The sequence below is a fragment of the Caloenas nicobarica genome, chromosome 4 (genome assembly GCF_036013445.1).
Source record: "Caloenas nicobarica isolate bCalNic1 chromosome 4, bCalNic1.hap1, whole genome shotgun sequence".
Classification (NCBI taxonomy): Eukaryota; Metazoa; Chordata; class Aves; order Columbiformes; family Columbidae; genus Caloenas; species Caloenas nicobarica.
The window spans coordinates 66,131,792-66,147,771 of record NC_088248.1 but is presented as its reverse complement, the minus strand read 5'-3'; the positions used below and the strand labels follow the sequence as shown (position 1 = coordinate 66,147,771).

At 48.2% G+C, this 15,980-nt stretch overlaps 1 protein-coding gene across 2 annotated transcripts in view; it reads left to right on the top strand.

Annotated features, from left to right (window-relative positions):
- The first annotated feature begins 7,456 nt into the window (after positions 1-7,456).
- CRMP1 (collapsin response mediator protein 1) overlaps positions 7,457-15,980 on the top strand; it is a 49,667-nt gene continuing 41,143 nt past the window's right edge. Inside the window, exon 1 of one of the 2 annotated variants that reach the window (XM_065633379.1) lies at positions 7,457-7,811. In XM_065633379.1, coding sequence (XP_065489451.1) covers positions 7,457-7,811 — 355 coding nt within the window. Of the gene's footprint in view, positions 7,829-15,980 lie in introns of both variants that reach the window. The other variant, XM_065633378.1, reaches the window with a different exon arrangement.

The window sequence follows — 15,980 nt, the reverse complement described above, 5'->3', positions numbered from 1 at the left end:
CACATGCATACACTCATTCCTTTTTTAACTAAAGGCTTGCACAGGGCACTGTTGAAGTCAGTGACAATAGTTGTGTTGTCCTGAATGGGAGCAGCCATGGGTACTGTTCTCTCAAACTATCCCTTACAATGTAATGCACTCTCAGTTTTGACAACAGTTTTATGACTTGCATTCCTTTTTTTAAATGTGGAGCTAACTGCTAGAATGTGCTGTCTTTATAATGTTTAGTCGCCCAGTAATTACAGATCTCCTTTGAAAGAAGGCTGAAGGATAATAAACTATGGAATCCCAAATCAGATTAATGTAATGTGCATTTCTAGATTATGATTAGTAACAAGATGACACGTTGGCATGGTAACACTTGAAGCTTAACTACAAGTCCTTAAAATAAAGTGATGACATATGTGTAGGTTTCTATACATTTGCATACTATCCACCTGAAAACATACATCATTTCTACAACACTCAGGCAATTAAACCCTACTCCTTACTTTTGAATTAAGTGTTGAACTAAAACATCATGCCTCTTTCCTAGTATTTATACATAATCTCTCACCATAAATTATAAATGTTGGTAATGAACCTGTCCATTTGGTAACATCTTAGGCTTTCTGCCGTTTGGTTTAATTTTAAAGCGATTAGCATAATGAATGTAGAACATGCTTCATTCTTTGTGGTTTGTACCACATTGATCTCCTTTAAGTTCTGACACCTCTTAATATGAAAATTGTCGCACCAATATTGGAAAAGCCTGTTCATTAATTACATTGATAGACCAGTAGGTGCATTTCGTGTGGCTGAGGATCGAGAATTAAAATCTCAACTTTACCTCAAATCATTGTAAGAAAGCAGTAACATTTTAACGTGAGATTATGAGCTGAGACAGATAGCCTAGCTGTTATTTTCTAGTTGCCTTATGGTGAAAAGAGTTGTCTAGTTGTTATGGTCTGCTCAGCTTTCTTTCACTAAGCAGAAGTTAACTGGTTTATTTGTGCTATCCATGGTAAACATGCCAGAGCATACTTCACGTGTATTGTTGCTTTGTGTTAAACTTTCTCAGAATGAAAAATTGGGCACTTTGTTCTGATTGCTTCGTATGCACAATATTGCTTTGACCAAATTCCTTACAGTCAAAATTAAGATGCTGCTAAGTACTGCTAAGACAAAATGGCAATGTTACATGGAAAATACAATTTCTTTGACAGTTCACTTATTTACATATACTCTACTGTACAGAGGATTGCGGGATATTGAAAATACAGGTGGCAGTATTTCCACAACTCCTTGCACAACCTTTAAATCCCAAATTCTGTTCTTCAGACCACTATGAATGGCAGATGCTGGAAGTACAATGATTGACTCAGGCGTGATAATCATGTTACATTTAGAATAATACAATTGCCAGGAAATATTTCACATACACAGCAGAGTTCCCAGGATAAACCTCCTGCTAAGACATGGCTGATGTTTGTCCTTGTGGCCTTTTAAAAAAATGGAAACCCTGATCTCTGTTTCATAAATCTACCTGTTATTTCTCACTTGCAGATGAAGGATTTTAGTATTTGAATTTACTGTGGTTGTGGGGCGGAGGGAGGAACATGTGCATGCTGGGTTTTGCCACTAATCCTTTGGAAATCCTTTAGTGCCTTAAGGAGGCAGAGAGGGAACAGACCTTAGGATTACAGAAACTTGTTCAAACCTCTTTCCTGCTCTAGCAGAATTCCTTTAAAATATATTGTGCCTTTGGCTCCAAACATATTTGTGTTAGAAATCAGTAGCTATGGGATTATGGACGGGAATTTTTGTCCCTGCTCAAATGTTAGGAAATAGAGTATTCTGTTTCTTACATAGGGTGTGATTTAAAAACCTAGCTAACTTAAGCTCTGCCACTGGAATCCATGCATAAACCATTATTTAACAAGTAAGAAAGTTGCAAGTAAAGGAAAAAGAAAAAAAAGGAGGGAGAGAAAAGTTAGATGTGCTGGATGAAATGCTTGTACCACTGAAGTTACAGGCAAATTTCCACTGGCTTCCCTGGGACCGAGATTTCATGCTTGCTTCTACTTGGCTTAAGAAATGCTCACATATGATAGATACTTCAGCATCATAGTTTAATATTTTCTATGCACATAGGAGAGGAAAAGAGAGACTAGTAGTTGTGGACATCTGCCTTGATTTGGAGTTATTGGGATCTGTGGCATAAATCTCTGGTCACTATTGTTTCCCTGTGAAACACAGGTTTTTGCTGTGGGAATATGAATACACACCTGTAGATTCCCATGTGAGAAGTTACTGCGCAGTGTGCCCTAACCAATGCTGAAAAACTACATTTCTCTACTCTCTGAATTGTGATTTTGCCTTTTTTAAAAAGCAAGAAAATGTAGTTTACAGGTGAAAAATACTCCTGTGCAAAAAAAAAAAAAAAGCATGTGTGAGGCAATTCATGTACTCACTGATGGTCCCAAGCAGATCTAAGGAAAAGCTGAATAAGCATTTAGAACATGAGTGAATTCTATCATTTAGGAATTGAAAGCAATTTGTTGGTACAGAGTTACCAAAAAAAACCCACCAACACTAAAACCCACAGGTGGAAAGGTGGAAAAAGGAGGACCTGAAAATCAGAGTGGTGGTGGTCTTCTATTTTGCTCCCTGTGACGACAAGTAAGTTTTAAAGAATATGTAAATAGTTCAAAGCAAATCATCACATGGCTCACAGTAAGTAAGACAAGACCCAGCATGAACAGATTTTTATAGCTTGTTTATAAATTATGCTTATGTCTTTTGTTTGGAACTTGGAAAAAGAAACCATGTAAATTAACTAAGGAGTAAAGACTTATTGCACACATTTGTTAGACTGGAACAAAGATATTTTACCACCCCCTGAGGTATTAATGAGAAATCTGGGATGAACAATGTATGGAGATCTTGCCTTTTAAGCTCCATTGCTGTGCAGGTATTTTATTTAACTCCTTAGCACAGCCAATAGTGTGATGGTGAGCAGAATTCGTGAAGAGCAGTTGTTAGAGCCACAAGTTAGTATCCATTTGAAGAGGTGCCAAAGAATGCACGAAAAGGCCAGGGCTTATGGTGTGATACTTATTTAACAGATGTACCAGCTACACTGGGGAGGGTGGAGTGTTTGTAAGTATATGCAAAAACTTTAAACACTGACTCATGACCGCCATATAGCTGGGAGTCAGATTGGTCTCAGCTAAGTGAGAAGCTTCAGTAACATGAAAGAGGCCACTCTCATTTTGATCTGTTCCATTATAACCTTCTGAATAACTTTTCAGCAAAGATTTCCACTCTAAGACATTTGTCATAGATATATCAACTGTACATATGTATTAATTTTCAGTATAACTAGGAAGGATACAGAACTGTAATGAAGTCACAAAGTCTACTTGATGATTATCACAGATTTGTAACTCTCACTTAAATTATGTAAGATATGTTGACATTTTATCTTGTTAACAAGATGTATTTTTCTATGTTAGTTAAATGTATAATTTGTATAATTTTGTATATTAAATGTATGCATATTTTAAATTAAAAACTTTATAATTTTAATTATTTTTAACTCTGAAATGGTGGTGGAGCTTCTGAAATATAGTTGCAAATACAACTGTATCCCTGGATAGCAACCAGAAAGTCTCTATTTTGAGCAACTGGCCACCTGGTCTTCTAACAAGGTAAGGAAACAATCCTGAGTTCTTGCTCCTCTTGGTGGAGGAGCTGCCATTCAACTTTTGTTGATTTAATAGAATTAATATGAATTAGCAGAACGGGCTGGATCACTGCTGAGGAAGTGGGAAATCTGAGACTTGCCCAGTTTGTGGGCTTTTAGATCTATGGTTCCAAATCACCAATCCGTGGGATGGGGTTCTGTTGAGGGAGGAGGACAGTGCAACCAGAGATACAACAGTCATGTGGAGCAGAGAGAGAGGGAGGCTGATTCAGCACCTTAGGAAGTCAAATCACTTCTCTGGGAGAAAGAAAACTTGGGTCTCTCTCACACTCAATCCCTTTGGGCTGCTTGTGCCTTTTTGTCTGATGATTCTGTCATAAAATTCACACCAGCAAAAATAGGTGCAAAATGTACACTGCATATTCTCTGAGCACCTGCACCAGGGAAGTCCTGTTCCAGCTCATGATGTTTGCACTGTTGCAAGAAGAGTTCCAGCTACAGCTGGAGACAAAACAGTAAATGATATCTTTCTTGTTGGACTATTGTTGAAGGTTTTTGTTGTATGAAGCAAGCATGTCTCTAGGTTTTCTGCTATCTCTCAGTCTATTTGCAATATGATTTCTTTGTCATTGATCCTATACCAGTATAAAGATTAAAGGTCCTGTAGGAAGAGGATGCACTTTCAATCAAGTTCTGTCCTCTTTTCATCAGTCTGTGCCAAGACATGATGAGATGTAGTGTCTGCAAGAGAATATACCAAAGCAATATATTTGTCCAAAGTTGCATACATGTTTTTAGGTAAACTAGCTGAGTGACAGGGTATGAGGCTGTAACTAGGTCTGCTTCTGTAGCACCTAACACTGCAGCTTTATCTCTTAGTGAACAGAAGAACAGTAAGGGCTACAATGTGCAAAAAATCCATTTAAAAACAAGGAAAGACTCTTATATGATTTTATACCTATTTCTAACTTGAAAGTTTTATGCTGCTTTCTAAAGCATTGATTTGACATGTTCTGAATCTTGTGGTCTCATGTATTAGCATTAAGATGAATGTGGTAGCTTAATACTGAAAAAATAGCATTATTATTTGTCATCTAAAAAAACTAAGCAGTTATAGAAACCTGAACAATTATTATTTAACTAGATCCAAGCATAAACAGAGTCCATCTTTCTTAGCTTTATGGATACTAAATAAAAGATGCTCTACATTTCACAGATGCATGCACTATTGGACCTATTATGGGACTATCAGAAATATTTTCTGGAGGTTCAAATCGATTGGAAAGAAATATCTCTTAAAATGAATAATTTTTCCAATACTGACGAAGACATGCAGGTTACACATAGCAGTCCGTGTACCACCTGATTATTTCACTAACAGGATTTGGTGTCCTGTGGAGGAACAAATTGAATTTTTTTCCCAACATGATCAATAAATCAGAATGTTACCATTAGGAATAAGAAGTCAATACAGGAGAAGAATTTAAGGAAGCAACAAAGCAATGTCCTACAAGCTGTACTTATTTTTCCACACACCAGTGAAACTTCCATGTGATATTAATGTTTTAATGTGGTAGCAGGGTTTATTAAGTTAGCTGTGGAATCCTGGGCAATATATACTCAGAAATGCCAGTCAGGATGCTGCAACTAAAATCAGTGTGTTAATAATCAGTGAACTTTTGACTATTTCCCTAATTCCCCTCATGCAAACAACACACAGTGTTCCAGGACATTCAAGACAGAAGGTACCGCTGCATTGTAACAAATGGAGAAAAGAAAGTTTTCCTTTGACTTGTTTTGGCAACGCTCAGGTATGTTACATCACTGCTTTTTACATGGTTTTGGTGCATGGGTAGTAGCTAATAAGAAAGATGGTTATCTGGACTTGCTTCTGATGAAATCCCAGGGAACTCTGTCTTTCACCTCTCACTTTTCCTCATCAACATATAGCTTGTGATTTTTCTTGTGCTGGGATGACCAGGCATGCCTGTGGGCCATAGACAGTAGTGCTGAGTGGCTGGGCTTGTATTCAAATGGCATAACCACGCTGTATGTGAGCACTAAACAAGTGTTGTGATTGATTCACTGCTTCGAATTTGCTCAGTCGTTTAATCAATCTCAGAACAGTTTGTTCCAATATATTATTTCAGAGCAACAGAAAATGCTCCTTATGTAACTGCTGGTGTATTCAAAGACTGTCAGAATTGTCTGAGATTGGCTGTGTGTGTAGGAGTGTCCAAAGTTTTGTGATTTCAGTGGATGATCTCAGGCATTGTAAGGCAGGTAGAGGTGTAAAGATGGGCTTTCTCAAGTGGACTGTGAGGAGAGTTGAGGGTAACACATTCTCCACTCCTCCTGCTTTAAAAAACCCTCTTTGATTTTGAGAACAGGCATCCCTCACAACGAAACGAAGCCCTCGGCCTCAGGCTCCCGTGGCTGCCTCGGGTTTGCCAAAGCGAAAGCCGGGCAAGCGCCGGGCAGGGCCGTCAGGCCCGGGATGCCGCCCGGGGTGCTGAAGGGACAGCTCCGCGGGGCGCGGCGCCCTTCCCGGCTCCGCGGGGCTCTCGGCGGGGCGGCGCTCGGGGCGCTCCGGGCTGGGCCGGCTGTTCACCGCTGCCCGCGGAGCCGCCGCTCGCAGGCGCCCCGTCCCCGGTGGCGGAGCCGACGGCGCAGGCAGCGCTCGGCGCGATCACTTCCGTGTCAGGGCCGGCTGCTGCCTCCGTGCCTGCTGCCTGCGCGCCGGGATCGGAGCCCCCACGGCGGCGGGGAGGCGGTGGCCGGGGGCGGCGGGGCGGAGCGGGGCCGCCGACACCCCCCCGGGCACCAGCTGTTGCGGCAGGGAGAGAGCACGCCAGCCCCCGTGCCCCGGGGGCCTGGAGCTGGTTGTGCTTCCACCGCCCACCCCGGACACCATTCCTTCTTTACCCGCCGGTCCCCCTGCGGTCGCCGACCGCCCCCGAGCGACGGGGAGCAGTGCGAGGTTGGCCCGCCCCCACTCCGCACTCCGCACTCCGCACTCCGCACTCCGCACTCCGCACCGCAGGCTGCCGCGGCCGCGCCCCCCGCGCGGGCACCGCCGCAGCCTCCTCCTGCGGAGAGAGGCGGGGGGAGTGTGAGTGTGCAAAGTGGAAGAAACTCCCTCCGGCTCTCTCGGGGGGAAGCTGGGGGGATTTGGGGGTATTATTTTTCTCTCTTTTTTTTTTTCTCTCCTGAAGCCACGTAGCAGCAAGTGACTGGTGCCCGCCCGCCGAGAAGGACTCTGTTTGCATCGTGTGTGCATGTAGAGGGCTCCCTCCTCCCCCTGCCTCCCGCCCCCCGGATCATTCTTTATACCGGGGGAGCGTGTGCACTGCGGTCCTTGCTCTGGGAATTGCTGCTGCTCTTCCTATTCGTCAAGGGCTTTCCAATCACCTGCCTCTGCCACCCTCTCCGCTCCGCTCTTTGTACTTTATTTTCACGTGCTCTTTACTAACACGGCTATTTTTAAATCCCGCTTGGATTTATTTCTTTCTCTCTCTTTCCCTCTTATTCTTCATCTCTCTTTTTTTTTTTTTTTTTTCTTTTTTTCTTTCCGGGGGGTGGGTGGGGGGAGGGAGGTTAACGCTTGCATCTCCCTAAGCGAAAGATCCCACCAGCCAACCCAGCTTCGCCACTGCTGCATGCATCCATTCATTTTTATGGTCACTAGCAGCCTATCCCGCTAATAGAAGGTGCAGAGAAGTGGGAGGCAGATAGAGAGAGAGAGAGGGAAAGATCCGGACAGCGAGAATGGCCGAGAGAAAGAGGAACTGGAATAAAGAAGATGACCTGCCTGTGTATCTAGCCAGGCCGGGTACGACAGCCCAGACACCGCGGCAGAAATACGGGGGGATGTTCGCCTCCGTGGAGGGGGCCTATGAGAACAAAACCATCGACTTCGACGCCTACAGCGTGGGGAAGAAGGGGTCTCGGACTCCGCGGAGCGGCAGCCGGCACGACATGCTGGACGGAGGGGACAACTACAGCGAGACCGCCAGCGACATCAGCGAGGTCTCCGGCTCCGTCATCAGCTCCCCGGGAGACCGGGAGGACAAGACCCCGGGCGTGGAGATCAGATACCCCGTGGGGAAAGAGATGCTGCAGGGCCAGGACAATGGGCAGGTGAGCAGGGCCCCGGGCCGGGGGGCGGGAGCCGCCGCCCCCGCTCGCCGGGCGAGCCGAGCTGTGCCGAGCCGAGCCGTGCCGCAGAGCCCAGCTCGCCGGCGCGGGGGGACGGGGGCGCCTCCGCGAGGGAGTTTCGGCGCGGGAGGTCGGGAAAGCACGGACCCCTCCTTTCCGGCACGGTGATGCTATAGGAAGAGCCCAGCTGGCCCCTAAACTCGCTTGCCTGAGCTTGGTGGCGGCTGGGGGCACGACCCCAGGAACTGTTTTCCTTTGTAAGTGATGGTGATGAGTTTCCTCCGTTTCCCTCCCTGCCGGTGAAACGCTGCCCGTGCCGGGTGGGCTGGAGGGCAGCCCGCGCCCCGCGGCGCCTCCCGCCGCCCCCCGGAACAAAGCGGCCGCCGCTGCACTTCCGGGCTCGCCGGGAAACTCCGCGGAGCCTGTCCCAGGCACAGACCCCGGCTCTGCCCCGATCCCGCCCCGCTCCCCATGCGCCTTCATTGTCTTCTCGGCAGGGAGAGCCTAAGGCAGGAGGATCTGCCGAAACGTTTGCCCCGGGTTTCCTCACCTCTGGTGCTGCAACCTGGGCTCATATTGTAGACTTAAGGAAAAAGTGGGGCCGGTGGGGCTGGCCAGCCCCTGCCAGCTGTGCTTCTCCATCCTGTCTGTGGCACGCAGGCTGGAGACAGACCCGGGAGGCTGGCCCTCCTGGGAACCGGGGCTGTCATTGATTTCTCCTTAGAAAGAAATGCGGCCTTGCAGTCATGCTCCTGCACAGATGCACCCTTTCTCTTAGCACACAGCCTGCAGGCTGCATGGCCTGTCCACACTCTGCTCTTTCCATAGGCTAAACTGACAGTTTCCCCTTTCCTCACACTCTTCAATGTGGGCATCAATGGGGTGTGGGTCCTCTCCGTTCTGGGGTCTGGGTGCAGGTGATATGTGGCCTCCTTCATAGGCCAGTGGGTGCCCACTGTGGTGGGACATTGGAGCGAGCAGGCAGGGCTTGGTGGGACATTGCGCCTGCGATGATGCTGCTGCACCGCAACGACCTCATGTCGCCTTCAGAGGCTGCCAGCTGCAGTGCGGTCTTCTCTTTCCCAGCTCACCTGAACCTGTGTCCTTTCCATCAGCACCCTGGGGTGGTGGGAGGGCACAGCACACCCTGAATTTCCCCCATCTTCTGGGACATCCCTGACGCCTCTTCCTCTTCTTCCCTGCTGCCTAGTTCAGCCCAGGACTCAGGCTAGTGACCTAGCCTGTTAGCCCTCCAGATCTCACTGTGCTTCCAAAGCTGTCTGGCTCTGGATTGGACTTGGGCTAACAGGGGAGTGAGGAGGGGGTTGGGAGTAAAGTAGGCAAGATTTGGTCACTGGTTTACAAAGGTGCACTGTAAGCAGCAGCCACATGCCTCACCCCTGTACAGTGGTGGCTGGAGCTTTTTGCAAGCTCTGCACAGTGATTTTGAGGGAGATGTGTCAGGGATGTGGCCTGGGTAGGAAATGCATTGCACTTCTGTATGCGTCGCAGGGGTAGGTGTGCTAAAACCCACTAGCTGCTTGTTGTTGGGGGATTAACTTAGGCACGGCTTTGCAGTGCCTTTTACCCTTCCTTGAGTTGTGCATGGACCCTTAATCAAGCACTGTGGGCAGAGAGAGGCACTCTGTGAGTCAGAAAAGATGGAAGGGTTTCAATTAGCCACTTTTCCTCTCCTGCAGTTGAGTGGGGACAGGGCAGAGCAGGGAGTGCCACTAGGACAGTGAGAAGGAGGGCAGAGCAGGGCAGTGCTGATGGGGTCACAGCCATTGGTGGGACAGAGCAGGGAGTGCCACTGAGGTCAGTGCCACTGGGGACAGAGTGGGCAGTGCCATGGGGACAGAGCAGGGCAGTGCCATCGGGGTCAGTGCCATGGGGACAGAGAAGGCTGTGCCATTGCCATATGCTGCACAGTAGGAACCACCCCCGGGTCTTCACCTTGCGGGAGCCCACGCGTGGGACCCCGCCGGTGAACTCAGCGTGCGAGGGGGGCGGCGGCGGAGCTGGTGGGGCGGCGTTTCCCAGCGCCGATGCGGGAGAAAGGGAGGCTCCGGCTGGATTGATATACTGGGAAGGGGGGCTAGGGGGGTAGGGGTGGGGGACAGGAGGGAAGGAAACGCTTCCTGGGTTGAGCTGAGCGAATCCTGCTCCGACCTGCAGCCGGGAGGGCGCTGCTGCCGCCGGGAGAGGCAGCGCTCGCCGAGCCCCTCGGGAGCTGCGTCCCTGTTTTATTGCAGCCGGAAAAAAAGGTGTCGGGTTTGCCTGGCTCCTCTTCCCCTTCTGGGCGAGGAAACTTTGCTTCCATTACACAGCTCTGCCGGGTAACCCCCGCCCCACCCCATCACCCAACCGGGCTCTGAATTATTATTCCTCGTATTACCACCGATATTGTTCAGTCGGGCTCGGCTTGCTTCTCGGGGTGTGTTGCGTGCGCCCGGCGTTAGCGAGAGCCGACATGTCTTACCAGGGCAAGAAGAGCATCCCTCACATAACGGTAAGCCGATCCCTGCACGCAGCGAGCCGCTGCCCTCGCTCCTTTGTTAGCGGGGTGGGGAAGGGCGTGAGGCGGGAGCGCAGCGGCCGCTCCGTGCCCGGCGGATGGCGGCGGGGAGCCCCGCAGGCTGCGGGGCCGCGGCCGAGCTTCCCCGGGGCTGGGTGGGCGCGGGCGCCGGTGCCCTCTCCTCCTCCTGCTGGAGCTCCGGGCTAGGAGTGATTTGATTTTATGTATTATTTTTTTATTTTTTCGCTTTCCTCCCTCTCCGTACAGCCGGGGCTCAGCGTTGCGTGCTCTCTCGCCAGCTTGCGGCCGGCGGCGGTGGGTCGCGGCGGGGAGGGCCGGCGGGAGCCTTGCCCCGGGCGCTGCCGGGGCCGGGGGTCGGGGTCGGCGGTGCCGCCCTCCCGAGGAGCAGGGCCCGCGGAACCTCGGGCGAGGCAGAACAAAAGAGGGAGGGGACGATCCGCAGCACAACGTGCCCCCGCCACCGCCCCCCGGCAGCGGGCAGGGGCAGCGCAGCCCCCGCGGCGGGGGCAGGGTGCGGTGGGCCAGGGTGGGCCGAGGGTGCGGAGAGATGGTGGGGGGAAGCGTAGAAAATCAAAGAGCGCCATGATGCCAGCACAGACACCTCTGCGCGCTATTAATACATCAGACATGGTGGGGATCAGAAGTCAAAGAGTTAATCATAACCATTCTCTTCCTATCTGTGCCTGTCTCCTGCTAGATGCTTTTTTCCCCGAGCAGGACTACAATAGAGCGTGCTTTCCATGCCAGAAAGAAAGGATCTGAAATCCTCTGATTCGGTATATTGTTTCCCTTAGATACACCAGATCGACAGGGCTGGGGATAAAGAATAGCCAGAGCTGGTGGGGAGGGGGGCTTCAGGGGAAATCTCCCCCAGAGATTTTCTCCAGAGCTAGTGTCTGTCTGTGGGCTGGTGCCTGCTTTCCTCTTGTGGGGGCAGATCAGTGGGTGATGGCGTCACTCCTGCTGTGGGGCAGAGATGAACGAGGAAGCAGGGTGAGCTCGAAGAGGCTTGGGTTTGTGGAGCTTTCCCAGGAAAGCTGGCACCATCAGGGTGCTGGGAAAAAGGGCAAGTTTCAGTAGCTGGACAGTGGGCTGACTGGTGGGTGTGGCAACTTCATGAGCAAACCTGATGGTTAAAGGCATTATTTGAGCCAGTGTTACAAGGCTTGTAAGCACCTCGAAGCTTTCGCATTATATTAAAAAAAAAAACAAACCAACTCCTTTAGCCAGCATGTTTTGTCAGGAGGGGAACAGCCTCATTCTAAAGCCAAAATGGTGCATTTTTACAATTTTCCAGTATTAACAGGCAGTAGTGCCTGGTGGTCATGACTGAGCCTGGGTGTTGCAGTGGCTTTTTGCGTGATGGCTCTTTCCACCTTGGTCCTCAGTGCATCGTGTGACTTGCAGTTATTCAAGGTACCCCTGGACTGGGTGGGGGCTGGCTGCTTTCTGGGTGATGGTCAGGTGCTTTGTGAAGGGCTTGACCTTCATTAGCAGCTGGAGAGTAACAGGTTCCCACCCATAGCTAGTTGTTTCCTCTCCAGTTTGGAATAAAAGAAGAAACAGGAAGAATTATGAGTGTTTGCCTTGCAATCAACAGTTTGTTTTAATTTCTTCACTTCTCACAAATGTCCTTCTCTGGTGGTGAGAGAGTTGCTGGGAAAAAGAAAGACCAAACCTCAGCCTGCTCTCTTTGAAATGGGATGTGTTGAAGCTTCTATAAATGAATATTCATTAATGCTAGTGTTGAGTTTTGTGACCAAATCAAAGGCATAAATTAACATTAGTGAAGTTGGCAGGCATCAGACTTCGACTGCCTTTTTCTATTTTAATGTTTCACACTTCTGGCCATTCTTCTCCTCTAGCAAAAGCAAGTCAGACACTCTGTGTTATACCTTGTACGTGCTGCCCGTCCCATCAGAGCCCACCGGATTTGCCTGCATCTGTCTTTTGAAAGCCCTGTTCCAGTATGGTAAATCAGATATTTCATCCTGCCTCTAAGAAAATACACTGGAGCTTCAAGCCTTCTGGGCTCTGAGGAAATGTGATAGCTCTCTGAAATTATGCAACAACAACAGCAATGATGAAATCATATACAAATGTCATTTGTTATTGTGCTTAAAATTTCCTCTGCTCACACACATTCCTGCTCTTTGGAATAGTGAGGAACTCATTTTTCAGTGTCCTGTGCACTGATACTTTGCTGTGGATTTTCCCGTAGCAAGCCTGTGATCCTTGCATGGCTCCAGGAGTCATCCCTGAGCACACAAGAACTGCACCCAGTATCCTGCCGCAGCAGCCAGCCGCTGGCACTCCCTGCAGTCAGTACCTGATCAGAACATCCCTGTGGGGTCAGGTCTGCCGCTTCAGGAACTTTGTGGAGGTAGAGGCAGAGGCTGGTTTCAGCCCTGATCAGCGTGGGAGCAGGTATCACTTTTGGTGTTTTTTCTGGGTTACTCCCCTGAGTGCACGTAGACATAACTGCCTCCTCGTGCTTCATCTGAACGTGCCTCACCTCCTGGCCCCTTCAGACTATCAGCAATGCCTGACTGATAGCTCCCCCCCACATCTTTCTTCTTAAACAGCTTTATTCCTGCCTTCACATCTCCCCTTTCTCTTGGAAGTATCTAGGACAACAGAGACACTGTTGCAGACAGGCACCCTTTGGCACTGAGCATCTCCCTGCTCTCGTTTACCAAATCTGCACCTGCTTTTAAAAATTTGATTTCACTTGCCTTTTTTTTTTTTTCCATTTCAGCCCCTGAAAATTCATGCTTCTTGCAATTTATCCTGTTTGTGACTCTCCTGATGCCTTTTATGAATCCCATGCAGCGTTCAGGCTTGCTGTTGTTAGCTGAGCACCAGCACTACTCCAGTGTAAAGTACCATTCAGTTGTGAGTCAGACTGGAGAAACTGGGCCCGTTTCACTGTAACTACTGTGGGAAGGACCTCTGTATTGGAGGCTCCAGACCAGTCTCCAGGTGATGTAAAATAGAGATGCACTGAACCAGTGTTAGCGTAAGCACTTTGGTCACATCCTGTACGCTGCATTGACGTCCTTGAGGAGTCTCACTCCCCTGGTCAGGAGTGTCAGCTGGGGATGGAGCAGGGTTTGCGTAGTGTAAGGGTGGCCAAGAATGCATCTGCGTGAGCATATTTCTTAGGCTGTGTAGAACAGTCAGCCACCACATCCATTGCTGAGGTGTTTTTCTGCATGAGGTGGCAATTTTTTGTGCTTCGGTTGTGCAGGCATGCTCTCATGCAGACCAGATTTTCCAGGGTATGTCTCCCCGCCCATTGCTTTTAACATGGCTATTATACTCCTCTTGTGCAGCGTATTACAGGGAATCAATGGGGATGATGACAGTGAAAGATCTGTTGTAAATTATTTGGGCATGTGTATTTTGGTAGTGCTCGGCACTTTTCAAGCAAGGCCTCAGCCCATATGAACTCATAATATATACAGAGCGCATTTTAGTAAAAAGCATATGGCATGTAAAATGTCTGTTAGAGGACTTGTTTGATCCAGCAGCGATTGCAACTATTGAAACATAATTGGTGTGAGCTCAATGAAGAGGAGGTGTGAAGACAACTCTACTGAGCAAAGGGAGAATAGCTAGTCAACAAAGCAAATGCAAGGGTAGACATGGGAGAGGCAAATGGTGCCCAAATCTTTTAGAAAAGGCAATAACGTTCCTGGGAATGGTCTAAGGGTTGGCATATGGGTGGGGGAAGTAACTGCTGGTCCTGAGGTCGCAGACCGTAAGGCATGGGGAGACAGCTCAAAAATGTGGTGTTACAGAGGAAGGATCTCACTGTTGAGCTTAGGAAGTAAAGACAAGAGTTGGCACAAGCTGAGAAAAAGAAGCAGATGCAGAAAAATGAAGAGAGACTGGAGAAATTCAGAGGAGTGGGCACAGAGAATAATTTTAGTTGTAGCCTTTTGAAGTGATTGATGTGAAGAGAGCTGAGAAATAAGTAGGCTTCAGTTGAACATAGCAGAATACTTTGAGAGAGGAAAAAATGTATTCGTCTGGACTTTTGCTGTGTGAGACTTTGGTCTCAAGCTAACTACCGAGGGTAAAGATGGGAAACCTTCTGTTTGGCCTGAGCAAAGTGCTGGGGTAACGTGAAGTGTTCTGGTGTGAGACAGTGCAAGAGCTGCCAGCCACCAGCTAATTCACTTTTTGGGCATCAGGGGTTACATGTCCTACAGATGCAAGGCACGATGAGTACCAGGAATGGGGAATCAAAGTCCTTGTCTAGGTGTGAATCTCTTCCATATCTCCCCATGCCATGCTTTTTTTCCCACCCACCTTTGCTTAATGGTATGAAGCTACACACAGATTGGTGTGTGACTTGTCAAAAGTGTTTGAAAAGCCTACTGAGTGCTGGGCATGGGAACAATGTCTCACATTGTTATTTTCCTATTGGTGCAAGACTTGGACTGATTTAAACAGCACTTTTTGTCTTGCTTTAAAACACCAAGGCCTGGGACCCCTTCTTGCTCCGGAATATTTGCTTAACACTTAAAGTTACATTTTTCCACCTGTAGCTGTTTAGCAGACTTGGCCCCTGACAGTTAACTTGTCTGTCAATGAACATTTGTGAGTCCACATTGCATATTGCACTGGACTTGGCAGCTCTGGAGATGCTTTAGTTGCTTCATTAGAAGTTGTTGGACTTCCAACCACCATTTCTATGATTCTGTGTGAAATCTTTTCCTTTCCTTTTTCTACAGGAGAAAAAGTGGCCACAATGTTTAAGCCAATTCCATCTGGTGTCTTGAATTACATTCAGAGTAGGTTCTTCTGGGGACATTTCTATGGAGATTGAAGCTTTTGGCAGAGGGACAAAAAGAAGGGTTTGGGGCAGTGATTCACTTAAGTGCCACAGCAAATTTGTCAGTCAGTGCCCTCAGCAGGGCATCAGGGTGTTCAGCATCATAGCTGGTGCCACCATGGGGAGCTGAGCTGAATTTTGCTGGGAGCTGGACTGGTTTGGAAAGGGGACACTGGTTGTGGGGGAAGACAACTGGTGCGGTGAGGTGGGTATTCAGCAAGTGTGAATCTCCTTCTTACAAGTGCCAAGAGTGACTACTGCCAATGAACCACTTTCCTGACAAGAGGTCAGGGTCTGTTTTCTGCTTTGCTGCCATTTATTTCATAAGCAAGCTTATACACACAGTAGAAGGGAGAAGCTTCATTTTCCTTTGCGGGAGCCAGGAGAGCCCACTGGCTTGTGAAGCACTTGGACACTGTGAGAGTTAGTTGGAATAAATTTCTTACTGCTTTTGAAGGGATGAGAAAGATGGCACAGAGATAACCAGCAAAATAATTTGCAGGTTTCTAATCTTGCTATGTGTAAAGTTGATGGCATTGTCCCTTGGGACAGAGATACTTGGGGATTACATTTGCTTGTCACTTGATACACTAGTCACAAAACACAGTTTTTATTTGTAGTGCATGCCCTGAAGAGGTTAAGGCCTCAGCTCTTGCTTAGGTATATAATAAATGTCTCCAACTAATAAACGTCCCCGCTGATTTCAGGAAAATCTACACTCAATGTAAAATCTCTAAGTAAAGCTGATCACC